Source organism: Protobothrops mucrosquamatus, unplaced genomic scaffold (genome assembly GCF_001527695.2).
Source record: "Protobothrops mucrosquamatus isolate PMUCROS unplaced genomic scaffold, P.Mucros_1.0 scaffold69, whole genome shotgun sequence".
In the NCBI taxonomy this organism is placed as follows: domain Eukaryota; kingdom Metazoa; phylum Chordata; class Lepidosauria; order Squamata; family Viperidae; genus Protobothrops; species Protobothrops mucrosquamatus.
In genome coordinates, this window is record NW_015386447.1 from 176,057 (window position 1) to 202,709 (window position 26,653).

The following is a 26,653-nucleotide window of genomic DNA, read 5'->3' on the forward strand; positions in this document are numbered from 1 at the left end:
GCCCTCAGTTTCCACTTCCTTTGGTCTCTTTTGGCCGCATACCACCTCTCGGGGCTCCACACCCCGTCATCGAGGCAGGCCCTTGAAATTGAGTTGGGCCACACCTGCGCGAGGGGGGAATCGCGCAGGGCCAGCAGTTCTGACCTGAGGTACATTCCACTCAGTCACAGAGTCCAGCAGCAGAAAAGCCAGAAGGGGGGAAAAAAGTCCTCCTGTACGCTAGTTCCGTTCCGGGGGGCTGAGATAGATGGAAAGTAGGGCAGGGAGTGGCACCAACGGATGTCCTTGTCAGCCATTGTCCTCCTGGCAATGAGGTAGGATGGTGGAAATGATGGTAGGATGGGGGGGGTGGGGGTGGGCGGTGGGGGGGGCGAGGGGGCAGAATTAAACAGCCCTTCTCCTCCTCCACCAAACCTCCATCTCGCCCCCCCCACCATCCAGCCGAAGAGGCCTACCCGTTCTTCCGCCAGGCCGCCAGGCCGCATCCGGATCTTCCATGCAGCCGGCCATCGACCTAGCCAGATCCTTCGTCCCCACCAGGTCTTCCACCCGGCCGATCCTTCAGAAAGGGACCTCCGCTGGGCCGTGGGGCCGCCAGGCTGCCTCCAAGTCCTCCAACCGGCCGACTCTTCGCGGAGGATCCCCCGCCGGGCCTCTAGGCCACAAGGCCGCACCCAGGCCGTCGGGCCGCGATACGCCGACCGCCGGACCCGCCAAGGCCGCCCGGCCGCCGATCCTCTAGGCCGCTCGGTCGCCGATCCTCCAGGGCCGCCGGTCTTCTAGGCCACCCGGCCGCCGATCCTCTAGGCCGCTCGGTCGCCGATCCTCCAGGGCCGCCCGGCCCGGCCGTCGCTCCTCCAGGGCCGCCCGATCTTCTAGGGCCGCCGGGCTCCAGGCTGCCCGATCTTCCCGGCTTCCAGGCCGTCGATCCTCCGCTGGTCGTAGCTCTTCCATCCAGCCTATCCCTCGCCTCCGCCGGGCCGCCAGGCCGCAGCCGGGCAGCCGGGCCGCATCCTCCGCCCGTTCTTCCTTCGCCCGGCTGCCAGCAAGCCCAGCGCCCTCGGTACCCTCGGCACCGGCCGCCAGCGAGGTCGCCAACACCCTCCACATCCTCAGCGCCCCGAACCTGGGTTGTCGACCCTCAGGAGGCCCCCCGTTTCTGCTGCGGGCTCCATCCCCTCATGATTTCATCTCTAGCTTTCAACATTCTATAATCTGCAAATGGGATTGATGGGCTACTTTTTTTCTGGTAAAAAAAAAGCACTTTAGCAATATCATATTCTCATATCTCCAAATCCCCCAAAGTCTGAAAAAAAGAGCCTGTTTCTATTACTTTTTGATTATATATTTTTCATTATTAAAATGTATTCAGTGCAAAGCTTTGTATCATTTTTAATGAAATAGGTCCTCAGTTTGTTTAGGACAGAGGTGTCAAACTCAATTTCATTGAGGGCCGCATCATCATTGCGGTTCCCCTCGGGGAGCCAGGTGGGTGTGGCCAGGGTGGGTGCGGCCTACTGGGTGGGCATGGCCAGCTCTACATCGTTCGCGTCAAGGGTGCCTGTGGAGGCCTGGGCAGGAGTGGGACAGATCTGAGGGTCTCTGGCAGAAGGGGGTGGGACTGGGGCAAGCGCCAAGGCATGGTCCATTTCTTCATTCCTCACAAAGGGTGACACCTCCCCAGCAAGCACCCAGGGCGCGGGGCCGACACGGCAGGGGCTGGTTCCTCGCTGTTTCTAGATGGCCTTGTGGAGCTAAGACTAAATGTGTTTCAGCATAGATGGCCACCACAAAATTGTACATTGGCTCCCGGCTGGCCTGGGCCAAGGTAGTTCCCTCACTGTTTCCAGGATGGCTTTGCGGGCCACATGAAACCACTTCGCGGGCTGCATCCGGCCCCCGGCCTTGTGTTTGACATGTCTGGTTTAGGAGATAAATTCTGACTAGCTGTGAACATTAGCCGAAATTGATGTATTTTTCTCAAAGGTGTTTTTCAAAAGGCAACTGGACTTTATTTTTTCCTTGAAGATATTTTACTTCTCATCCAAGAAGCTTCTTCAGATCTGACTAAACGGTAGAGAATTGAAAAGCACCTTTGGGACAACCATGATCTGGATGATTGAGAATATCCATAAACAATGCATTTTTTCCTATTCTACTTCATAAAGTTGAGTATATTTAGATGTATTTTTGCTATTAAAACTGTGGGTCACTGCTACTTGTTATGTATGAAACATATACTATGACTTTTACATATCCTTTAAGAACAGATTTCTAAAGAGAATATTGCTAGAGCAGGTGGACCTTCTTTTTACTGACAGAAAATAGCCTACCCATTTTCCCCCATTTTCAAAATCTTACAACATGTCATCCCTCCATCTAATTCACATGGTTATCATAATGATAGTGGACAGCTGTATATTCTGCCTACTTACCCATTTGTCACCAGGACACTAGATGGAGTCACATCTTTGTTAAGAGCTTCCAAAGACCATCGATACAAGTTTTGGGAGGACTTTTTGTTGGTTAAATCATGCACTAAAATTATTCCTAGATAAGGAAAAGATTTTTATTTTTTCCTAAAATTACCAAAAGCACATTGAAAGATATAGCAATTATAAAAACAAAGCCAGGCCTCCAAGGAGCACAAAAACAAGAGTATTATTCAGTCTCTCATTAAGGACAGAATCAGAATGAAAGCAAACCACATTTAGAAGTAAAGTATTGCAGAAGATGATTAGAAAAACCAGTTTTGCCTAACAAACAAGGTAATAAAATCAATTATGATGCATTATGAAGCAATCAGGCATCATGAACCAATCAGCTAGGACAAGGGAATTTGATGGATTATGTAAGGAAACAGTACTGAGGCTTCAGCTGGAAGGATTTTGGTCTAGATATGATAGCACTTTATAATGAACCATAGAATTGAATACTGCAATGTAAATACTTTCAGTTCCTTGATTGCTCTTCCCTAACTTTCTTGAACTGAAGGGACTATAAGCATGTTCCCTATTTTAATAAGACCTTGCCCCCAAGTGTTATTCTTGCACAGTACTGATTTATGATCCCGTTCCCTGATTATTTTTTTGTTTTGGTTTATACCTTGATCTTATGTTCCCACAAAAAAAATGAAATGTTCTAACATCCTGGAAAAATTCCCATTTCTAATTCCCAATCACTTCTAACAAATGCTATTGGCTTTAGAATTACTAGATGCTGTGCATGGATTCAGTCCTTTTTCAGATGAGGATGGAACTATTTCAGCAATAGTAAAAGTTACGTAAAACTGAATAATAAAAATTATGTAGGATTTATTCTAGAATATTATAAAAATGAATAATAGTTTAAAAAACTTTGTTAAAAATAATCAAAGAAACAATAGCAACAATTATTTTTCCTTCCTCATCTTTTGTTTTGTTTATTTTAGTTTAAGCGTGAGGGAAGGCTTTTCTTACTTCTACTTTTATAATCCTCAATAACAGAAATTTTCAGTGATGCATTATAGTTAAAGCATTCAAAAAAGTAAGCTATGTAAATTGATGTAAAAATCTACACAGACAACAGTACAACATACAAGCAAAAATCACAATTCAAAGTAAAGTAAAAATTTACAATAACATGGCTGGACCAAAGAATTTTACCACTGCTGGAATTTTACTAAATGTGGGATCTAACTTACAATAGAGGTCAGCAATTTATTTTCAAAGAAATAAAAGATACAGAAATAAGAGGAACAAAGAAAGACAAAGGAGAGAAAAAAAATCAAAAACAATCTTTTCTAAATTTAATTTAAGTGGCAAGAATACATCTAGTTGGAAATTCCAGGTAAAAAGAACACATTGCATCACTGAAGACAGGACCAGACAAATATATCTGGATGAATTTCAGTTGAAAAGAAGATATCAGAGAACCCAGAGGCTAATTTACAAAGTAAAAAACAATTTGAAGGAACATTGCAGATAATAGGAAACAGAATTTCTTGCTGGGGAGGGGGGAGGGCAAATGCCATTGATAAGTCTAGCAGAACCAATACTGATTTTCCCATTGCCAGAGGCCCAAGCTAATGCTGATTTGGTAGAATAACCCATGTGAAACCCAGACTAAAATGGGTCAGTGAATTTATTTAACTGATAAACAATTAAGAAGCTGGAAGAGAGTAACTACCTCAATAATCTCAGATGAAAAAGAATGAATGAAAACCAATCAAGAAACCTTTAGAAAGAGAGAGAGAGAAAAGATAGGTATAATTTTGGGTGCCTGAAAAAATCCTACCATAAGAGGAATTGATCGGCATACTTAAAAATGACGGGGAAAAGTCATTTCGTCAAAAATGACAAAAGGAAGGAAAAGGGCAAGTAATACCGGGAGTAATACAAGCAAGTAATACTACTATTTTAGTTAGCGTTGCTTCAGTAACTAGAAAAAATGAAAAGCCAGAGGAGAAACAATTTGCAGCATCAGAAGTACCACATAAGCCCTGCATACAGATGGATAACTGGAGCATCTTGATTTTAGACAAAAAAGTTCTCAAATGTAAATAGCAACCCACCGGCAGAGATGACAATAAAAAGACCTCAACATAGCAAAAAAGTGTCATGTGGACTTGGCTTGAACTGCAATTAGATTCTGGTAATTTTGCTTGGCTTGTTCCAAAAATATAAAAAATCAGTAAGAGCAGATGGCCCTACTCTATACTTCTATTTGAGTTTATGTACGTAACTTGGAATTTTCTGTAAATCTAGCCACGGATAAAAGCTCTTTTCAAAGGTTGGAACTAAGAACCAATGCAGACATATAATGGATCAAACCAATAACAAATTTGAAAACATGCCTTCTCTTTTACAATAAAGTTGTTAGATTAGGCTCCATTAAATAAAACATAAAATGCAAGCTGCAAATCCTTAGCCCAAATTAAATCAAGGATGTTACCATGGGAATGAACAAGGGGGAATCTCTAACATCTTTAGATCAAAATAAATTAACAGTGATTGAACAACCTTACCAAGTTAGAGGAAATATCAGAAACAGGGAAATCTTCAGGCAATAATAAGGTACAGACAATGCTCAATTACTGACTGCAATTGGGAATGGCAACTGATGAGAAGCAATGTGGTTGTAAAGGCAAACATCACATGATTACACCTGACATATCGATTCCAGCTGACATTAAGTGAATCACTATTGTTCAGTGCAAAATCACATGACTGCAATTTGTGACTTCCAGCCAGCATCCCACTCACTCTGCTTGTTGGAAGCTGCCTGTGAAGGTTGCAAATGATCACGATTGTGGAACACTGTCATAAATGTGTGTCAGTTGCCATACACCTGAATCATGATCATATGACCACAATAATATTGTGATAGCCACAAGTTTGAAGACTGGTCATAAATCTTTTTCAGCACTGTCATAATTTTGAAGTTGCTGAATAAGCAGTTGGTAAGCAAGGAATATCTTCTCCATTTTTTATATAGATATTATTATAAGCTATTTTATATTTTCAAATGTGTTTTATTAGATAATCTGACTAGTGAAGCAGAAATGTATCATTTATAGTCTCTGAAAGCTTTGAAAGTAGCTTATGGAGCCCTTAAATATTTTTTCCAAATTATAATTTAATATGATAAAAATGGGACATTCCTAATTTCATGGAAAATAAACAAACCAACTACATTTAACTGAAACTGAATTTAAATTAAACCACATTTAATTTTTATTTGTTCCAGTAGTTTCTGAACTATAGTCATTCAAATGTAAATTGTGCACCAATGCAATCAAAGTCCCAACCTAATCAGATTGATCAGATACAAGAACTAATTGCACTATGCTACACTCTACTATTCTGTAAGGCATGCTGGCCAATGTAATTCAAGGCTGGCAGAAAGAAAGGAAGGATACTGAGCCAAAAAATCAACCCATGATTAGTATACATTAGGCATCACTTGTGCAGAAAAGCAAACTAAAAAGATAATAGTGATAATTGGTGATAATAGTGATAATTAATGGATGGTGTTTGGTAACAATTCACATGCTAGTCCTAATACAAATTTAGAATAGAATATCTTTAGCTCCAAGTATACATAGCTAAAGATTAAATTAGGTATCTAATAGGAATAGTTGGTATTCTACTTTGAAACTAGTATTGGCTATTAATTATTTAATAATCTCATGAATATAAATAAAGAATGGCTCAGAAACCCCTAAAGTACATATATTTGGCAATGATACAGATACAGAATATATACGTCCATAAATTGCCTCCAGGCGAGATGGATGGCATGTAGGTTGCAAACTAGAATGTACTGGTTTTCAAATAAACATTATGAATAATAAATACACCGAGAAACCTGTTCAGGAAAAAAGTTAAACAAATTTGTCAACACATGCGAATATATGTTGTATCCAAGAAAGTAAAGTGTTTGAAACTGAAATTCAGCCAATAACTGTTCTTTAATATAAAATTCTTGTTTGCAATATTTAGGGAACATAGTCTATATAAATCAAACCAATGTAACAGATCTTAAAAGTGCATCCATTACCATTTACTGAATTGTAGAACATAAGACGTGTGCTTTTCACACTACTAGCACTGCCTACAGAACCACCAACATCCCATAATTCGATGAAATAGATCTTTTCTTCTGGAGTTCCTTCTTTGTAGTCATGAATCTGGTAACAAGAAACCACATAGCATAAATAAATTTAAAACAACAGTAAATTAAAACCAGCATTCCACTATATAATGAAGTAACTCTGTAGAACATAGTAAAGGTGGGTTAAGGAGAGAATTAGTTAGGTTCAGAATCAGTTTCTAAGAATGCAGCTTCTTTGGCCCATGCATGCTATACAGCAGGGTTTTTTTTTCAAATGGTAATGAAAGTAACAAGGTGAAATATTCCTTAATGGAAAAAAACAGAAAACAAGTATTTTCCTGAAGATACTTGCTGTATTATATGGTGGCGCAGTGGTTAGAATGCAGTACTGCAGGCTACTTCTGCTGACTGCCGGCTGCCAGCAGTTCGAGTGTCACCGGTTCAAGGTTGACTCAGCCTTCCATCCTTCCGAGATTGGCAAAATGAGGACTCAGATTGTTGGGGGCAATACACTGGCTCTGTAAACCGCTTAAAGCGGGGTATAAAGCACTGTGAGGTGATATATACATCTAAGTGCTATTGCTACTTGTTCTTATGAAAAAATCCAAACATGATTTTTATGGAGAATCAATTATCTGAATTTAGCTTTTTTTGGGAGAGAGAATGTATACAAAATATCTGACACATCTATCAATATATGAGTATATGTACACACAAAACATACACATAGACATATATAGGCTACACAAATCATTTGGAGGAATCATTTAACTGTGGCAGTCCCTTTATTACCAATTTTGGTGAAAAAATTTAATTGCATGAATACACAGATAAAGATCTGCAGGAATCCTCAAAGCAGTTGCACTAATTCTTCAGGCGGATGCAACCATTATGACATCTGTTAAGAGCCACAGTCTGCTCAAATACACCCCAAATAGTTCACACAGATCTAATTCATTTTTGCATGCATGTTTATACTACAGATAAATTAAAAATACCGTGTCAAAGTATAATAAGCAAACAAAGAATACACTATAAAAAATCTGCACTACAGAACAATTTCATGTTTATTCTTTCCTGCTCCTTCTGCCTCCAGAACTCTACTCAACAATTCGCTTTGCAAGTTTTCTGTTTTCTGGTCAGAGAATGCTTCAAAAGGAAGCCTGGTTAGTAGTTATTCATTATTTGCCCCTAAGAAAAATTCTGCATTCAGAAGCATTTTTTGAAATAAATATGGTTATATATGTCTTGGTAGCCAATTGGTATAAAACATCATATTTCAAAGAATTACCTGACCACTGTACTCTCTATAAGAATTATAATGAGGATCACAGAATCAGAATATATTTGCTAAATCCTGGAAAGATACCTTTTCCTACTCTTTGGCCAATATTTTTTACTTTCATTCAATTCCTATCCCACTCACTTTATATATAGTACATGTACATCTATTTTACTAATTTTCATTGCATACTTTTGCAAAAATACAGAAGAAAACAGAATATCAGTTATAGAAAACATATGCAAGTCTATGAATATTTAAATGCCTCCTTTAGGCCACCATATTTTAAGCTTAAACTTGCCTGGGATAAACATATGTCCGTCATCCAACAAAAATTAGAAATTAAAATTAATAAATAAATTTAAAAAGAAAAAAACCTTCAAGGGGTAGACTCTATGGACCATTACATCTTTTTCTGTGGTCCGTTTTCTGTTTCTATATTTCTGTACTTCTTTCCTTCTCACCTCTGGCCCTGTTAGAGTTATCAATAATGGGTAGCACTCATCAACTACAAAACACTCTTACATTCCAGTTTACCTCTGCAGTTAAATTTCAATAATTTTCTGTATGTAAAATATACTATTTCAAAGACAATATCACAAATTATCAGTATTATGTTTATACTTCCACATACACGGACATCAACAGAGCAGCCCACAGTCCAGGATGGATTTCCCAGCATCTGATTGTGACATAATAGGTGAACAAGTGATGATTTTCCCACACCTGTAACAAAGTAATAAAATAAACTTTCAAAAGTAACTAACATTTCTGCTGTCATTTTAGTTTTGCTATATAACTGAAATTAAATAGGAACAAACCATCCTAGATAGTTCTTATAGGGTCTCCTGCTTGAGCAGGAGGTTGGACTAGAACAGGGGTCCTCAACCCCCAGTCCGTGGACTAGTACCGGTCTGTGGCATGCCAGCAACCGGTCCACATAAACAACCAAAGCCCCATTTGTGGGATGCAGGCAACACACAAAACCACACACTCTCCGGTCCGCAGAAAAATCTTTCTCCACGGAACCGGTCCCTGGACTAAAAGACCTCCAAGGTCCCTTCCAACTCTGCTATTCTATGTTCTATGTAACAAGTCCAAAAATTAGATTCAGCATTGTACAAGTTGGATTTTCCAGAAAATGATAGACTAGATTGTCTTATATCTTCAAATGATTGGAATCTGATCTTCCATGTCTGACATATTTATTAATAGCATTAGAGGAGTATGTCATAACTGATAGCAGCCTGTAGGTAACTTGTCTTATCTTGAATAAATCTAAATAAAGTTGGTTGTTAAACCCTGGACAAATATCACAAAACCCAAGATCTCTGGTAGATTATGCTAGTAAGAGGACGCAGTGGCACAGTGGCTTATGATGCTGGAATTGCTGCCCAGAAATTTGTACTTTGGCAGTTCAAGCCCGGCTCCATAAGACCGAGTGAACTCCCAACACTCGATCCCTAGCTCCTGCCCATTCAGCAGTTCAAAAGCATGCAATATTGTGAGTAGCTAAATGGGTACCACTCCAATGGGAAAAACCTAGCTGTGTTCATGTATGCGGAGAGCAGAAGCCAGCACTGGACCTGGCCAGACGTGAGGCATCATGACACAAGGTGAGGCGAGGCAAGAGCAGCAGAGGAGTCTGGAAGACCAGTAACCTGACTGCCATTGGTTAATTGGTGTAAAGCTAGTTCATCCCCTGCAGTCCACCAAACAGTCCACCCCTTGCAAGCGTCAAACAGAATGAACTAGCAATCTAGGCTGTCAGAACTAAATAAATTAAATAAACTGCTAAGTAAAAAAAATAGTCTCTGATTGTACTCTATTCTCTTTTGTTGTTGTGTTTCTTACAGATTGATTTGACTTAATATTTAAAACCAGAGAGTTGCTTGGAGGCGGGAGCCATATAAATTTAATATGTTATTAAATATATCATAGTACTCTAGCAGTTCCTGAAGTGAGTAAGAGGCTTGATTGATTATTTCTGTTATCCCTTCCAACTCTGGGATTCTATATTCTTGGTAGCTTTAATAGGGATGAAAAAGACTAAATGAAATTTAATAGAGACAAATGCAAAATTCTGTACCGCATTCAAGTATCAAATACACAGGCGTAGAATGACATATGAAACAAATTACAGTAAGATATCATAAATTTTATTTTGCTGAATGAGTTCAATTGAAGGCTAAATAGCCATCCATTGAAAATGCTTTCATCTGGATTCTTGTACTGAGCAAGAGAATGGATTCAGTAGTAGAAATGGCTCTTTCCAATTCTGAGATTCTATGGTCCCCAGCAGATATATTCTGAAATATCTTAATAGTTCTCCCCATCCCAAAAATGGGGTGGGGGGGCAGAGTACAAGAATACTTTTAATTAAATTATATCTCCCTCATCTTGCCTAAAGATGATTCTAAGAGGCTAACCAGTCATTAAAACACCAATAAAAATATCTGAACTTTAAAACAATGGTCACATTACATTTTATTTAAAATTGACAAAGATAGGGAGCACAATGCACACGGGAAGGAGGTGGGGTCTTATCTTAGTCCATTAACCTACTGCAGAATGACGCGCAAGAATACCAACAGTTATTGCAAACACACTATACGCAAATATGTTTGTATGAAGGGCTAATGTTTCTGCAACTGCGCCTCTGTAGTATGTTATTAAGAGAAACAAACAGGTTAACTAAGTGCGTTTGTAGAAATTTTTTTGAAACTCTTGTACCATCGAGCGCTGTGGCCTCATTTACATACACAGCAGAGCGTAGATCTAAAACTCTTGATTGGACCAAACCGGTTGAGACTGGAAGTAGAATATTGGTGCGTTAAATAACAACACTTTCTAAAAATCAGGAAAAAAATAGCTGTATTGTCTGTTACCCTGTTTCTTATTTTGTTTTCTAGAAATCACATTTTAAGCAGGAAAGGAATTCCAAATAACAGCCAATCTGCCCCTCTCCACTAAAGCGGCAGAGTCTGGCTCTTCTTCGTGGAGGACGGCTGCGGTCGCTCCTCACGCCCTCACCCACTCACCTGAATCACCCAACACAAGCACCTTCACCCTTTCTAAGGCAGCCATTTTTTTTTCTTCAGGGGCAATTGCCAGAAGCAGCTACCGACGTTGGCCAAATCTCCACTTTCATTCTTCCTAAAAGAGACCAATCACAGATCGATTCCTACACGCGTATCTTCTATTGGCCGATCGTACACTCTTTTCATTTCAATTGGCCCCAAGAGCTGCGGGGGAGGGGGGAGGCAATCTTAATGAGGTAGGAAGTAGAACACTGTGTGTCGCAGAGTATTGACGTTTCACGACGGCCAGACTTTCGTTTGCAGCCGCCTTGAAGCAAACTTGTTTGTGAGGTTAGTGGCAACGTGTTCGGGAGCTTCGCATGTCTCTCAGACTCGTTGGGTGAGACAGTCTTGAATTGCTCGTTTCCGAACGCGGAGGCGATTGTGAGTGAAAGGAAGCGTCGTCCCTCCTGTCTCGTTTCACTGAGGTATTGGGCTTCGGATTGAATCCTCCTCCATGTAACACGGTCGTAATAGCCCGCTTTCCGCAGGTTGAAATGTAGTATGCCAGGGAGAAGGGTTCCATTGTGTAGTTTCTTTCTGTTGGCAGCATCGGGAGTCGAGTGCGTCTGCCATAGCAGAAACACGGATTATTCCGTTTTATTGATCATTGACTGAATAAATTTACTGGTTGGTCATTCATCCACTTAACACAAGCAAAGGAAAAGGTCTGACTTTTTCTTTGGAAAGAAGTATATAAGTGGTTGAAGCAAAATATTTCCACATCTTATAATCTTGCAATCTTTCAAAACCATGTTTTTCCTCCTAGGCTGCGCCCAAAAGTCCAAGTGAATTTTGTTGAAGAAAGATGCTTAGTGCAATGGCTCAGGCTACCGGATGTGGGCTACAAAAAGCTATCTAGAGGCCATCAGGAAGTTTGCAGCTCACATTAGGTAGACAGAGCAATAGTCCACATGTAATGCAATTTTTCACCTAATGGTCCTCTTAATGAAACATTAAGTGCCTTAAATGCTATATGAATTGATAGTCTTGACAGACTTGCAGTGTACAGACTGGAAGACAGGAATACAATATTTTTTTCTGCATGTATAAGAACAGTGAAGAAGGCAAGAAGATTAGAAGTAATGTTATATATATTCAGTTTTCTAATTTTGTTATTTATTATGCTTATAGTTAACTATAGTGGACATTGGATTTGACACTGCTAAGTGGAAGAAAACAAGAATTTGAATATAATATTTGTTTTACAAGATAACAGCTATGACAGATCCAGACATTCTCACTGAGGTCCCAGCTTCTCTGAAACGCCTTGCTAAGTATGTAGTGCGTGGTTTTTATGGTACTGAACATGCTTTGGCCCTGGACATTCTAATTCGGAATCCATGTGTAAAGGAAGAAGACATGTTAGAGCTTCTGAAGTTTGATAGGAAGCAGCTGCGATCAATTCTCAACACTCTTAAAGGTGACAAATTTATCAAATGCAGGATGAGAGTGGAGACAGCTGCAGATGGAAAGACCACCAGGCACAATTTCTATTTTATTAATTATCGTCTATTGGTCAATGTGGTGAAGTATAAGTTGGATCACATGAGAAGGAGAATTGAGACAGATGAAAGAGACTCCACCAACCGAGCCTCTTTCAGGTGTCCTATTTGTTCCAGTACCTTCACAGATTTAGAAGCAAATCAGTTGTTTGAACCTAATACAGGTAAGATACAAGAATTCCCCAAAGGGCTGAAATAATAATTTGCCATCTTATCTGGGAGAGTTGATTTGGGAATAGAAAAAGCCTACATACTATGTTGTTCCAAGTGATTTTTTTTAAAAGGGCTGCAGAGTTTTTAGGAATGAAAATAATGGAAGTGTATTTATAATATAAATATTGGGAAAATATTAAAAGAGACATATTTCAGAAGCATATAACCAAGACATGGTCACAATGCATATCATAGGCTTAGTAAACATTGAGAACTGTACCAAAGAAAATGCATCTGGGAGAGAATAGGATAGTCTAGTTGCAATCTTGCCCAAACATGTAAATGTACTGTTATATAAGAAAGAAGTTTATTTATTTATCAGACTTATTCAATTGCAAAATTGGAAAGATTCAAAACAGCTTATATTAAAAACTCAGGAAAACAATCAGAATGCAAAAGGTATAAAAACTAAATGATGTAATGGGGAACTATATAAAAATTAATTTTGGTTTGTTCCAGTGAAAATGCTTGGTTGGAACCCAAAGGACCTTAGCCCTAGTGTTTTTAAAATAGAGTAGCGCCAAATGGATCTTTGTAGGAATGATGTACCAGAGGGCAGAAAAAGCATGCCTCTGGGATCCTGCAAAACTGCATTTTTTTATCTGTAAAAGCTTTCTTGCCACGAGGCCATATGTCAGAGCATGTTGAGGACTGCCTGATAACGGATAATAACCGGACCACACCATAACCAGAGCTGATATCCTCTCCACCACTATATCCTTTGCACTTCATTCTCTGTCATGTTCGCACTGGACTTCTATACATTTTTTTCTCTCCTATGTGTATACATTCATGAACGTGGAGGCCTGGCATAAGAGAGAAAACAACAGCCCTGCTCACTCAGACTAACTGCCTATTTTGTCCAGTATTTTGTGGCACTTTGGCCAACAAACTGCTAACAGAAAGCTCAGTAGCCTAGCCAGGAGAACAGTGGCAGCTGCTATTTAAGGAACATTGTTTCTAATTCAGAAGATAAAACAGCTTTCAAGTCAATTAGCCACTCACTGACTGATCCTCCATGAATTTGTCCTGTCTTCTTTTAAAACCATAAATTGGTGGAGTCATCAGTTATTATTAAATTAACTATTACCTTAAATGGTAGGTAAATACTTTTTGTCTTCTCTGTGTTTTATTGTCTCCCTAAATAAAATGTATCTTTTCCATGATAATTTTGTTCTGCACAACTCATCAAATTAACAATTAGCATTTTATATTTCCTAATTTTTACTGATTTATTTTCTGTATAGGAATATTTCGCTGCACATTTTGTGAGACTGAAGTGGAAGAAGATGAATCTGCAATGCCTAAAAAGGATGCAAGGACTCTTGTAGCACGATTTAATGAACAAATAGAACCTATTTATGCATTGCTTCGTGAGACTGAAGATGTTAATTTAGCTTATGAATTACTTGAGCCTGAGCCTATGGAGATTCTTGCACTGAAGCAGAGGTGGGCCAGAGTATTAATTTGTCTGAACTTGATAGTCAAATGTTGACAGTCTTCTCAAATTCTGTTTCTACAAATATATGTCATTGGATATGGACGTTTATGATTTCTCTAGGTGTCTACAGATGATAGCTGTATAATCCTAGTATACTATATTGCCAGCATAAATATCTGAGAAATTTTAATAAATTGGGTGTAATCATACGCACTCACAGAAAAAAACTATATTTAACTGAGCTGGACTTCTAGCTATTGCCTGGATTTATACCTTTAGACTTTATTTAAGATATTTCTCTAATCCAAACATGTCTGTTTATGATTGTATGCAGCAAAGAACGAGCTGTTGGTGCATTGGGAAATAGTTTACCAAGTGGGCAGCACAGAGAAGCCTGGACAACAAAGGGTCCTTCTTATGGGGACATGTACACTCAGAATGTAATTATTAACATGGAAGATCAAGAAGACACACATCAGCCAGCAAATGAAGGAAAGCTACCCAGAGAGAGACCAGTCTGGCTGCGGGAAAGCACAGTGCAAGGTGCTTATGATCCTAATGAAGTCACTGAAGGTAAGAAAGGCATAAAAGGAAAAACATTATAAAATCCAAAAGGGTATAAATAGAGAAGCATGTACATTACAAGAAGTACTCAATTTCTGATGGCAAATGGAACTGGAATTTTCATCAGTAAGCAATGTGGTTATAAAGTATGACCGCATCGTTAATTGAATCCCATCGCCATTAGATGAGGTAACTTCCTGCTTGGCTTTCTACAACCAAAGTCAGTGGGGAAACCAGCAGGAAATAGCAAATCCCAAGCTCGCAGACAGTTAAGTGGTTGCTACTGGATGAGGGAGCAAGAGGGAGGGAAGGACGGGGTGCAAGAGACGCTGCACAGATTGGGAAAGTGCACAAGGAAGAAAGGGAGTGCACAAGCGGCACCATGCTGGGATGGTACATAGGAAGTGCCATCTGGATCATGGAGAGGGCAAGATCTGAGAAGAACACTTTCAACACCTAAGCCTAACAATGGAGTGTATAGGAAAAACTGGCTTAACCATAAACCCAGAAAAGTGCCATCTAGGATATAGGAAAGGCTGATATTTGGGGATCATGGTTGGTAAGGGGGAGATAAAGCCTGAACAGGGAAAGGTGGAAATCCTGAAACAGGTAGAAGTCCCCAAAACAAAGAGATTCACTCTTTCCTGGGTTTGGTGGGGCATTACCAAAGATTTATCCCTCATTTTTCTATTATAGCTCAACCCCTAACAAACCTAACGAGAAAAACAGAACCCTCCAAAGTACAGTGGTCTACAGAATGCCAGGAAGCATTAGAGAAAATAAAAGATGCATTGTTTGTCATTAACCAATATATAATTTTGCTTATATACATTTATATTTACATAAACTCATGTTTCCATATACTCATTATCACCTCAATACTTAATAGGTAGAACTTAAATTTAAAATATTGTACAATTAATATTTTTTTCTTTTATTCCACTTCTGTTTTTCTTATCATGTTATTTGCACTCAGTGCATTGTAGTAACTAACCCTAACCCTTATTGATGTTTTAAATTTTAGGCATTTTTTAAATCCAATCCAATCTTTATTAAGGTCATAGTTCAGCATAAGATTGTGGGATAATGTCACCAAAAAGAAACATAAGGGAACTAAAAAGTGAAAATCTAAAATGAATTATAAAAATCTAGAAGATGTAAATGCTAAATAAATTAAAAATATATACTTAAAGTTAGAATCTAAAAAGAAGGGGTGGTAACGTTTTGATGGGTGTAGGGGAGCATTAGTTTTTGGACTTTGTCAAGATATAAAGCATCTTAATATGACTTATTAGGTGCACACTGAATCTACTTTACAATGCTGACTCCCAACCACAAACCACACATTATTATCCAACAAATTTGATCGCATAGTACCTAGCAACATTGTCTGTTGTGGCAGGGCCAGCATCTGAATACTGTCATGTCCAAAATGAATATAATTATTTAAATACTTTCTTGCAGGTGGTCAAGACATAAACATGTCCCATGAAGGTGAAGAGGGACAGGGAGCCCGAGATAACAATGAAGAGGTAATGCGTGCTCTGCTCATCCATGAAAAGAAAACCTCCTCTGCCTCTACGGCTGCTATGGGAGGAATTGCTCCTTTATCTGCCACAAATGCCAGTGATTCTGAGAGTGAGACCAGTGAATCGGATGAGGATTCCCTTCCTTGTGCAGCCCCTGCTCCCACAACACTCTGTGGGCTGACAGAAGACAATGAAGAGGATGAGTTTGAGGTAGTGACCGAAGACCCCATTGTTATGGTGGCGGGACATCCATTTTCTTACAGCCAAGTAAACCAGCGGCCGGAGCTTGTGACACAGATGACTCTGGAGGAAAAAGAGCAATATATAGCTATGGGCCAGCGTATGTTTGAGGATATGTTTGATTAACTTCTTCTGCCTAAGTAGCAGTGATAGATGATCTTCAATTGGAAATTCTGAAAAGCAAAAGATTGAATTAGAACCAAACAGAGGCGTCAAAGATCAGAACAAAGGGAGGGAGCTGCCACAGATGCAAGAAGGTGTGAGAAACCTGCAGCCAATCCAGCTATGTTCTCTCTCACATATTTGCATATGTGCACACACCGCTGTGTTTAGTCTACAAGTTTTCCATTGCATTATACTTGTGGGGTTTTGTTTTTTTGCCTGGAAAATATGAATGCTCTTTTGATGGCTTATTTTTCTTCCTTGAAAAAAAGGATTGTACTATAGAAGGCATTATCTTTAGTTTACTCTGAAAATAACTTCCTGTATCATATAGTTGAAAGAACTTACTGCCTTGCAAGCATGGTGACTATATGGGCTTCTTATTTCCAATGGGCTGACAAGCTAAATGCTTGCCTGCCATATATCTTTGGCGAGGGTGGGCAGAAAGAGAAGCTGTGGTTGAAGAGAGTATAAATACAATCATGTTAAATCAGTGAGTGTTGGTGACTACAGTGTACATTTTTTTTTCTGCAGAAGGCATTCTGAAGATAGGAGTTATTGTTAAAGGACAAAAAAAAACATAATCCAGATACTGCAATGTTTTCAAATTTATCTGCCTTTAAAAAAATGCATATTAGTGAGTGACTCTTCTTTGCTAACTTAGTAGATTTAAAAAAATATTTAACACTTTCATCTGCAGTGCTAAAATTTCCAAGGAGGTGATTTTGTTAAAATATAACTTGAATCTAATTTTCTTATCTTTTGCAGAAGTGGTGTTATACATCCCATTTTTGGATAGTTAGCCTGATTGAATCAAGCCTCACAGTTTCCAGAAAGACTAGTCCCAAAATGTGGATTGTGTGTCTTTACACATTACATAATCCATGAGGACAAGGCAAAAATAAAAAAGTTGCCTCTTAACAAACAAGAATAATGTGGAAAGCAGAATGTTGCCTTTGATCAAACCTGGACTCTTTCCAGTAAAATATATGTGTCATGACTAGGAACTACCATCCAAATAAATTGTGGGGAAAGCAATATATTGTTTTAATAGAAATCTAAACAGCTTTAGTATTTTTTTTAAAATTATGCAGACTTTAGATGCCACTATAGAGCATGACAGAGTCTATTTTAATATTTCAGTGGTACCTTCATAAATTCAATTTTGTGATATTTAACTTTCTAAAACACATTTTTTTTAAAAAAAATCATTGTGCATTTCTTCTTTGGAATAGTGGTAGACTATAGATAAAATAATTGTATTTCAAAGCTCCAGCATTTATTGCATATTCCATTTTTATATATCAGTATTGTACAAGTTAACAGGCTTGCAAATTGAAAAGCTAATGACCATGTGTGTTGCCTTTTCTAACTTTCAGATACTTTGATAGAGTCAAATTTTGTTTTACTTTAAAATAAAAATAAAATAATGTGATGCTTCCATTAAGGACTATTGTTTTTAGATTACAAATAAGCATTTTAAACAGCTGGTTTTATTTTACTTTAATAATGAATATTAATTGAAGAATTACTGAAATATATGCAGCTGTTCCCAAAAATGCTTGCCTGTCCATTACAATGTCTTTGTCCTGTGTATTTGTATTTCATATTAAGAATGTACGAATGAGTAGATCAAAAGTACTTCTCGCATTCAAATACCATTGTGAATGCAGATCTTCTGGAGAATTTGACCATGATGTATTGTATTGACAGTTAAAAGCAGCCTTCCAACTTGGTTGGTCCCTCTTCTTTCAAATGGAAGAAAGAAATACATAATTCAAGGGGAAGGTTGCTCACCACTAAATAGCACTGCATCAGAATTAAATCATTGTGATACAGATAGTAACAAACCTGAAGTCTAATTCTTTTAATGGTAAAGTATATTTACTACTGAGCACGCTGTAGACAAAAAGTATTCATAGACATAAAGGCTTGCCTTCAGAAGTGGTGGATGCTGAAGGTTTTTAAGAAGAGACAGGACAACCATTTGACCAGAATAGTATAGGATCTCCTGCTTGAGCAAGGGTTCCTGCCCTCCAAGGTCCCTTCCAACTCTGTTATTCTATATTCTCTATAAATGTAGCATTTTAGATACAATTGCAAAAAAGACACATTGGATCATATGGGGATGCTCACTTAGCTCCTGCCTTTTTTGCCAGGATTGTGTGGCTTCCTATCATGATCTCTTCTGCAACATGATCTCAGAAGAAGATGCATTTTGTTTTAGGATATTTCATGTGCATCCCACATGGCCTGAACTACTTTTTGGGTTTTGAATTTGAAGCTTAGCATGGATCTAAAATCTTTTTTGGAACATAAGAAATTCCTAACTTTATAGAAAAATGGAATATTGCAACAACTGCTAACAATAGTGACAGTGTGACTATACTATATGCTATGGGCTAAGACTTTTCTCATTCTTTTTTTATCTTTTCTCTGCCATGTCTTGGGCCCTATTTAAAAATATGTTTCATATGAGACTCTATTTCTAGTTTTCAAAAGTGCCACTGTCTGCCTTTTAGAAAACAAAACTATCCATTTAGTAGTAAAAAGTTGGATATTATTAATGGACTCATAGAAGGAGCTACTGAGTCTCATCCGAGCCCAAGTCTATATCACAGTGGTTTCTTTCACTGGTATTTGCTGCCATCTTTTTTTCTTCCTCATCTTCCCAACTATAGGAACAAGATTAAAAAAGGGAATGCATCTTCCCCTTTTTTCTAACAAAAAGGATGGAATGAAACAACCACAAAGGCTACACATCTAGCAACATACACTCAGTTTGCAGAAACTGATGCCATCCGAGGCATGTTACCTGACAATGTGGAGTCAAAATTGTTTAAAATAATTATTAGAAAATATTTAACAGTGAAGAAAAACAAAGATGAGTGTTGGCCTTAGAGAAGCAGCATTAGATTCAAAGAGTAAATGTAAACAAAGCTAAGCTATTGAAGACTCAGCTTTGGAGGAAATAGTAAAAAGAATCAGATCCTTGAATTCATCCAACTCCCTTTCCCAATACAGTCTAGAAGACAAGGTGGATTGGATTGCCCTTAAAATCCTGGAATACTCCCATTCATCAACCTGGAGCTTCTTTCCTTTTTTCTGAGTTATATCATTTTTTAAAGGATTTAATTTCTATAATTCCCGGCCATATTGGATAAACAGTCTACTTGCTTGTAGAAGTGTTTATTCTGAGCTGATGTAATGAAAATTATTTTAATGGACAGTTGAGTTATTTTCCATACTTTTACCCTTTGGACCCAGACATTAACCTGACTAGATCTGCTCAGCTCTTCCTCTTTCCTTACATTCACACATATATTGAGGACTGTTCACCAAATTGCCAATACCATTCTAGGGTGAGCTCCAATTTGGAAAAGGCTGCACTAAACAAAGTAACTTTTTTTATGCAGCATCAGAATAAACGGTGAACTTCTTTGATGCTTGATTCAATTTCTAAAAGCAAGTGACTCTGGTTGACATACAACAAAGCTGAAGCAATATCAAAAACCATTATTGATTATTAAAAAAAAAATAAGAACAGAGCCAAAACAAATAACATGAAGCGATGTTAATAATAATGGAGTCACCTCATTAATTTAGCTGCCCTTAGGATTCCCAAGGCCTACTGACATCACCAAGTCTTGAGAGACCAGAAGCTTGGAATTGATGGGGGGGGAGTGATTGGGAGAAGAAGAAACAATGACATGGATGTGACAATAGAAAAAGCCCACTGCCTAGGGCCCACCAAATGTAGTTCTTAGAAAACAGAACCCGTATCCTAGCCCACTTTGCAAATGAAATCTGTGACAATCACTCAAATAACCCAATCCCATGCGATGTGGGGCTTTAAAGGTCAACATCAGCACCTTAAAATGGATCTGGAAATAATACAGCCTGTGAAACAGATGTAATGTGTTCTACCAGAAACATAATTGCTTGCATTGCTGCATTTTGCACCAGCTGAAGTTGCTGGATAGTCTTCAAGGGCAGCCCCATGTACAGCAAAGTACAGATTCTGCTAAGGCAAATCCAAAGAAGTCATATTACAAATTTGTACAAGTGAACTCAGCCATTACCTTTGAATATAATTTACTCTAACATATGTTGCATGTTTGAAAGCTGCAAGGGAAAAAAATGGAATTGCTTACAGCAGCTTGCATTGTTGGCTGTTAATCTTGTAAGTCAGATAAATTTGAGGCTAGCTAAGATTCCCAGTCAAAAATAAGTGAACATTTTGTTTCAGAATATATTACAATATTAGGTTATTCATAGGTAATTAAAACAACACAAATTTATAAACTTATTGTTTGGGGCAGGAGACAAGGGAAAAACTTGAGAGCCCCGGCCACAAATTTGTTGTAGCACTACACTAGGAAAAAATCACTTTTAAACATATAGTATTTACATTCAAGCTGTATTATATCTTCTCATAAACAATATCATTTTCGATTAATATCTTCACACAAAAACATCTGTAAGGACCCACCTCAATCTTACATCTTAAGAAGACAGAACTCTTGGAATATCTCTTCCAACAGGGATCTTTATTAAGAGAAGCTGATTGTAGGCATGTTAGACAGGATCTGGGGAATCCTCTCCCGCCCTTCAATGTTTTAAAATGTTCCCAAGCAGCCCCCACCCCACAGTTCTTCCAGGCAATTCAATCCGTTGTCTGCTCCGTTGGCACAATCACTCATCCCCTTTCCCAGATCCTAGGTGTTGGATTTCCCCCCACCCCCACCCCTTTTTCCTCACTGCCAGCAAAGAGGAGGGACTAAGTTGAAAGGCAGATGGCCGCATTGTTATGTTTAGTCCTCTCAAAGAGAATCCACAAACGGTCACTTTGTTGTTAATGAAGGAAGTGAGAGTCATAAAAAAAAACCTGCTTATCCTCCTCCCCTTTCGTAGTATGACAGAATCCAGCATAGAGTAAGAATTGGGTTTTATCAGAGTAGGTAGATAGAATTGAAATATAATTGGATTCTGACAACATCTTTCATTGAGAAAAATGTGATAGAGATGAGAAAGAACAAACATTTGTGATGATAATATATAACCAAATTGCTATTATAACTATTTTCAGGATGATTACTTTTGCTACCTTAATTATTTGTAACTAAATATTTTGCCTGATTTTTTATTATATTCATTCTCAAGAGTGAGAATTTACATATGTATAAAGCCCAAGCCAAACAAACTGCATATTGGCAATGCAGTATAAGAGCCTAGTTATGTAAACTACAGTGTATCATACAATGCAATATTGTGATCCCAGCCTGTGGATATTATGTGCACCTTTGCTGGCTAGAGTTATGCCTGATGAGGCAAGGGAATTGGCAAATAACCTCTCCATTTATTTCCTTCTATCCTCATCCTCCGCAGTTTCTTCTTCATTTTTTAGTGGCTTCCTTACATCCTTAGCACTGGCTCCTATTCGCCAAATATCTGCCTTATTTTTTTTTCTTCCTGATTTTCTGTCCATAATCTTTATAAAAGACTTCTTATTGGAATAGACTGCACACCAGCTTCTTTGCTGATCTATACTTCTCTTGTCTAGCCTGAATGGAAGATGTACAGTAGCAGGGATCATATCCAGGACTTTTAGCTTTCAAATACATGAGTGGGGCTGCAGGATGAAGGGGTGTCTAGGAATGACTGACAATGGTTCCCCACAATAATAATGATCAAGAACAATAACATTTCAGGAGAAGTATTCATGGTTCTTAACCACAGAGGAAAGTCTTTAATGCACAACATAGTCTGTAACAGAGTTGAAATATATGTTTACTGTAAGAAACATTGTATACATAGAAAATGATCCAAAATAATTGAGAATATAGACTAAATTGTGATTATAAATAAAAGTACAGCTCTTCCATTTATTTCCCAATTCATGGCATATTACTTCCTTTAGATAAATAGAAATAATACACATTTTCCCTATTTCTAAAGATATTTAGAATTTTAGCATTATTTTTGTAAAAAATATTAAACATATCAAAAATACAGAAGAACAAGCCCTATTAGAGAATACATGTAGTAGCTATGAAATGTCTAGCTTAAAACATTCAATAAGTATGCACATAAGTTTTATCCAAGTTTTTCAGTTGTGTGGAATTCAACATTTCTTCTACCAGGAAACAAGTTAACTTTTTAAGTTTTGTTATAATCTGTTTATGGTGTTAATTTAACAATACTTAAAAATCAATGCTATTTTAAAAGGCAAAGTCTCTTGGCAGCTGAGTTTAGTCCCTCTTGGCTTTCCTCCCGCAATTTCAGAGGTTTCAGAAGCAAACCTCACAGGGTTTTGGTCCCTTTCTCTATGGAACTTACCAATTGATGCTTACGATAAATTTCAGAGTTCGATGAATGTTACTATCGCTGAAATACTTCACGACTCCAAACTGCAGTCTGAGTGTTAGAGCGTCGGATCTTTAAGTGGTTCAATATTTTTCTCAGCCCCGCTTTTAGAGTGGAGTCAGAGAAGGCAGCAGGGTGGAAGACAGCAGCGCCCCCTTTAGCTCACCTCCAGTCAATCAAAAAGGACAATGACATGGCAGCAGGTACCACCCGATGAGGCTATACGGTTGCGCGCGCACGCGCTCTAGCTGTTCCCACTCACTCCCCTCTCCGATAATCGCCGGCGTTTCCTCTTTCAGCCATTTTTTCCAGCGCTGTGATGGGAGGAAGCGGCAAGAAGGTTCTTGACTCAAGCTGCAGCATTTTGGTCCTTTTGCCATTCCTTACTGGCCTTCGGAGACTTCTGTTTAACGGAATGAAATTCGGATTCGAGTTATGTTTTAGCTTTCCTCTAATCTGACCTTCTCTATTGCAATCTATCTTCTGAGTTGGAACATTCTTCGATTCTTTTGCTTCGTTCTGGTTTCTTTCAACTCCGCTTCTTTTTAAAATTGCTAGCTGATTACCTAATAGTGAGCTCATCATCGTTCACCAACCTTTCCCACAGCGAAACAATCCTCCATAGTTTTGGCGCGCGAGACGGGTGAGTCCGGAGGAGGAGTCGCTGCTGCTGCTGCTGCCGCCTCTGCCGCCTTCGCCTGTGGTTTCAGGACCTTGGAGAGCTTGCTTGGTCGGGGAACTGCGGCACCACCAACAGCTAAGCGACCAGAGGATTGCGCAATCCTCCCTCAATTTGCAGGCGATCCTGACCCGCAATTCATGAAGTTGTGATCCAACACTCTCTTTTATGTCTATTAACTGTGACCTGCCTGCTGGGACGCAATTTATGTCCAGGCGTAATTCATGTTCCTCCACTTTTCATTGGTTTGGATGTTGTGGGTCAGCCCCATAGCTGATTTCATCAAAGTCTAATTGGGAACCCTACTTTTTTAGGCCTCTTTGCAGCGAGGACAATCAGCCTTGTATCCACAACTTACTTGCAAACAAAAGAATCCTTATTTGGTTTTGTTTTGATTTAATTAGAATATGAGTGGGTACATAAAAATTAATAAACTGTGGTTTTCTGCTGGAGCTGAACAGCATAGCAACATTGCAATCAGAGTGGGAGGCTGGCATTGTGAGAGAAGAGTGTAGTTGTGAAGCAGTTGTGAAAATACCTCAGATTGCAAGAGAATGTCATTTATTTACAAAGATGGAGGTTAATTGAATACTGAAGAACAGTTGAATACTCATTCTAAAGACTCTAAATATTAAGAAAGATCAAGAAGATTCTACAAATGTTCCAAAACATGGGCTATCTAGAGTAGAAGCGGGAATTTTAAAAAGCAAGCAAACGGACAGTAGCAAACAATTCTTCAGAAGAATCATATTTAAGATTGTAATAAAGTAATTGACCATAGATGTTGGCTTTTAGGACTCAATTACTTAAAAGTAAAAATATATTTCCAGCAAAAAGGTGTGATCTATTTAAATCAATATTACTAGTTTTATAAATTTTAATTCTTTAAGAAGGAGCCATAACCAATCACTGCTAAATGCCTAGCCTTCAGTTTTTTCTTCCCCTAATGTCATTTTAGAATATCCCTTCTTAACATGCCTTCTTTTTAAAGCAAAATTAACATGGAGTTGATATATATTTCATTTGAGTTAGTAGAAAATGCCATACTGCTGTATCATTGGAACATTTGAGAGATTCTTTGTGAGAGGAAACAGTCTTTGCTGAATGTGAAATTATCAAACCCAAGGAGTTCTCATAAGTGAAATTAATCTTAAGACTTTTTCTACAAAATGAAGAAATTTAGTTTTCACAAAGTTTTGGATGGTTTAACTTCATCTCCTAGTGGAAACTGCAGTAGTAGTAGCAGTGGCAGTGGGCCTGGAAGGAACTCTGAGAACTCCGGAGAGGCTGCAGGGACACCCAGGGATGAAATTCAGGAAAGGCTGACTGCAGACTACTTTCAGATATGCAAGGTAAGAGCTGAATGCTTTCTGTAAGCATCAAGATTCAAAAAAGTAGAATGCTATAGATCAGTTTTAACAGACCAATTTAAATTAACTTAAATATTGGCTACATTTCATTTTTCTCACTCTCCCCCCCCCGCTTTATATTTTGTATAATGAAATCACAATAAACACTCAGCACCTACAATAAGTATCAATAATTATTTAAAGATGGGATTAATATCTGAGTCGGGAATTTTACTCAAAAATGAAAAGCAAAACTATTTTTAATGTTAAACATTCAAAAAATTTAAGTATGGGAAAAGTCATTCTCTCATTTTTGGCTTTGCTTATCAGGATTTCATTATTTTCTGTTTCATAATTATCTTTGATAGCAAAGTTATAACCTAAGTTATAAAAATATCATATTCAATACCCAGAACTCATATCATCTTTGAAAGAAAAAAAGATATATTTTTGCTTCATTTATTTTGGAAGACTTTGCATTAAACCTCATTTAAATTATGATTAATAAAGTTTGCTCCTTTTGAATAAATTAGCATTCTTAATATTAGTATTGTAAATTCCATCAGTTTATTTTTAACTGTACTATGATAAAATTTAATTCTTTTGGCTAAGGAGTAAGCAATCTTGACAGAATAGGGATCTGCTTTCATCTTCCTTAAATGCTTCAGTGAGATCAAAAAGCTGGTGGGCAGCTTAGGATACATAATACTCACACAAATTCTGATCATTTATAATCACAGATTCATTTTTTGTGTGTCTTTTTCCTGTACAGTACACATTTGATATTGCTGATTCAACCCCATATGGAGGTCTCTTTTGCCACACACCTCCACCGCCACCCCAGCACTAAACAAAGGCACCCCTTTTAGGACTACTTTTAAGATGAAGTTAATAATGAACAGTTTCATTAGGTTTATTTCAGTTTTTAAAACTTGCATTAATTGCTGTTTTAATTATTATTAAATCTATTTTGAAAATATTGAATTTAAGCGACTGATTTTAGATATTTGATTTTAAAATGTTTTACAAGCCAATTTAGAAAAAATATTTTCCTTACCAATATTTTTTGTGAAGGACTGGGTTTGTGGTATCTTAGTATAGGGAGCAGGAATAGATTGGGAACTCTCTTAGGGTAGCACCTAAATCAACATCACCACTAACCAAAATCCTTCACCAGAACTGGCTTCAGAGCTGGTGCTGGAATCCTGCAGGCCTGGATTATTTTCATCTTCTGATGCTTGTGTGTCTGGAATGGCTGAAAAGTTTAATTAAACAGTTAGGAGCAATTATGGGTTTATACTAATTGGTAACAGGCCTAAGACATGATACATACAATATGCTTAATTTGATTTTTGATGAGGGAGGTGTTTCATAAGTGGGGATGCCTCCAGTCCTTCAGTTGCCCTAGGTGGGCTGTTATATGGTTAGCTGGATTTCTGGCTACTTTCTTGTAATAGTACAGCCCCCACTGCCACATCGCTTGCGTCCGCCTGTATTATGAAAGGTTTATCCGTGTCTGGGTGCCTCAGTATGGGTTCAGTGGAAAAAAGTCTGTTTAACCTCTTGAACGTCGCTTGGCATTCCATTGTCCATTTTAGTGGCTGGCTGGGTTTCACTGAGGATTCTCCCTTCGTTTTTAGTAAGGTCTT

At 38.3% G+C, this 26,653-nt stretch overlaps 3 protein-coding genes across 5 annotated transcripts in view; 2 read left to right on the plus strand and 1 right to left on the minus strand.

Moving 5' to 3' along the window:
* RABL3 (RAB, member of RAS oncogene family like 3) overlaps positions 1 to 11,058 on the minus strand; it is a 30,959-nt gene extending 19,901 nt beyond the window's left edge. The window contains exons 1-4 of one of the 2 annotated variants that reach the window (XM_015812113.1): positions 10,918 to 11,058; positions 8,511 to 8,602; positions 6,541 to 6,670; positions 2,436 to 2,550 (exon numbers count right to left, since the gene is read on the minus strand). In XM_015812113.1, coding sequence (XP_015667599.1) covers positions 2,436 to 2,550; positions 6,541 to 6,670; positions 8,511 to 8,602; positions 10,918 to 10,963 — 383 coding nt within the window. In that variant the 5' untranslated portion in view covers positions 10,964 to 11,058. The remainder of the gene's footprint in view (positions 1 to 2,435; positions 2,551 to 6,540; positions 6,671 to 8,510; positions 8,603 to 10,917) is intronic. The other variant, XM_015812115.1, reaches the window with a different exon arrangement.
* A 90-nt stretch (positions 11,059 to 11,148) lies between these two features.
* GTF2E1 (general transcription factor IIE subunit 1) lies at positions 11,149 to 17,104 on the plus strand. Its single transcript, XM_015812116.1, has 5 exons — positions 11,149 to 11,384; positions 12,091 to 12,625; positions 13,922 to 14,123; positions 14,450 to 14,688; positions 16,144 to 17,104. The coding sequence occupies exons 2-5, from the start codon at positions 12,178 to 12,180 to the stop codon at positions 16,572 to 16,574; spliced, it is 1,320 nt and encodes a 439-aa protein (XP_015667602.1). The 5' UTR covers positions 11,149 to 11,384; positions 12,091 to 12,177; the 3' UTR covers positions 16,575 to 17,104.
* A 7,714-nt stretch (positions 17,105 to 24,818) lies between these two features.
* Positions 24,819 to 26,653, plus strand: part of STXBP5L (syntaxin binding protein 5 like) — an 84,617-nt gene continuing 82,782 nt past the window's right edge. For both annotated transcript variants that reach the window (XM_015812118.1, XM_015812117.1), the window contains exon 1: positions 24,819 to 25,007. In XM_015812118.1, coding sequence (XP_015667604.1) covers positions 24,825 to 25,007 — 183 coding nt within the window. In that variant the 5' untranslated portion in view covers positions 24,819 to 24,824. The remainder of the gene's footprint in view (positions 25,008 to 26,653) is intronic.

Coding starts and splice junctions, on each gene's coding strand:
- GTF2E1 (XM_015812116.1), top strand. CDS start 12,178: ATGACAGATCCAGACATTCTCACTGAGGTCCCAGCTTCTCTGAAACGC. Junction 12,626..13,921: donor GTTGTTTGAACCTAATACAG/GTAAGATACAAG, acceptor TTTTCTGTATAG/GAATATTTCGCTGCACATTT. Junction 14,124..14,449: donor ATTCTTGCACTGAAGCAGAG/GTGGGCCAGAGT, acceptor GATTGTATGCAG/CAAAGAACGAGCTGTTGGTG.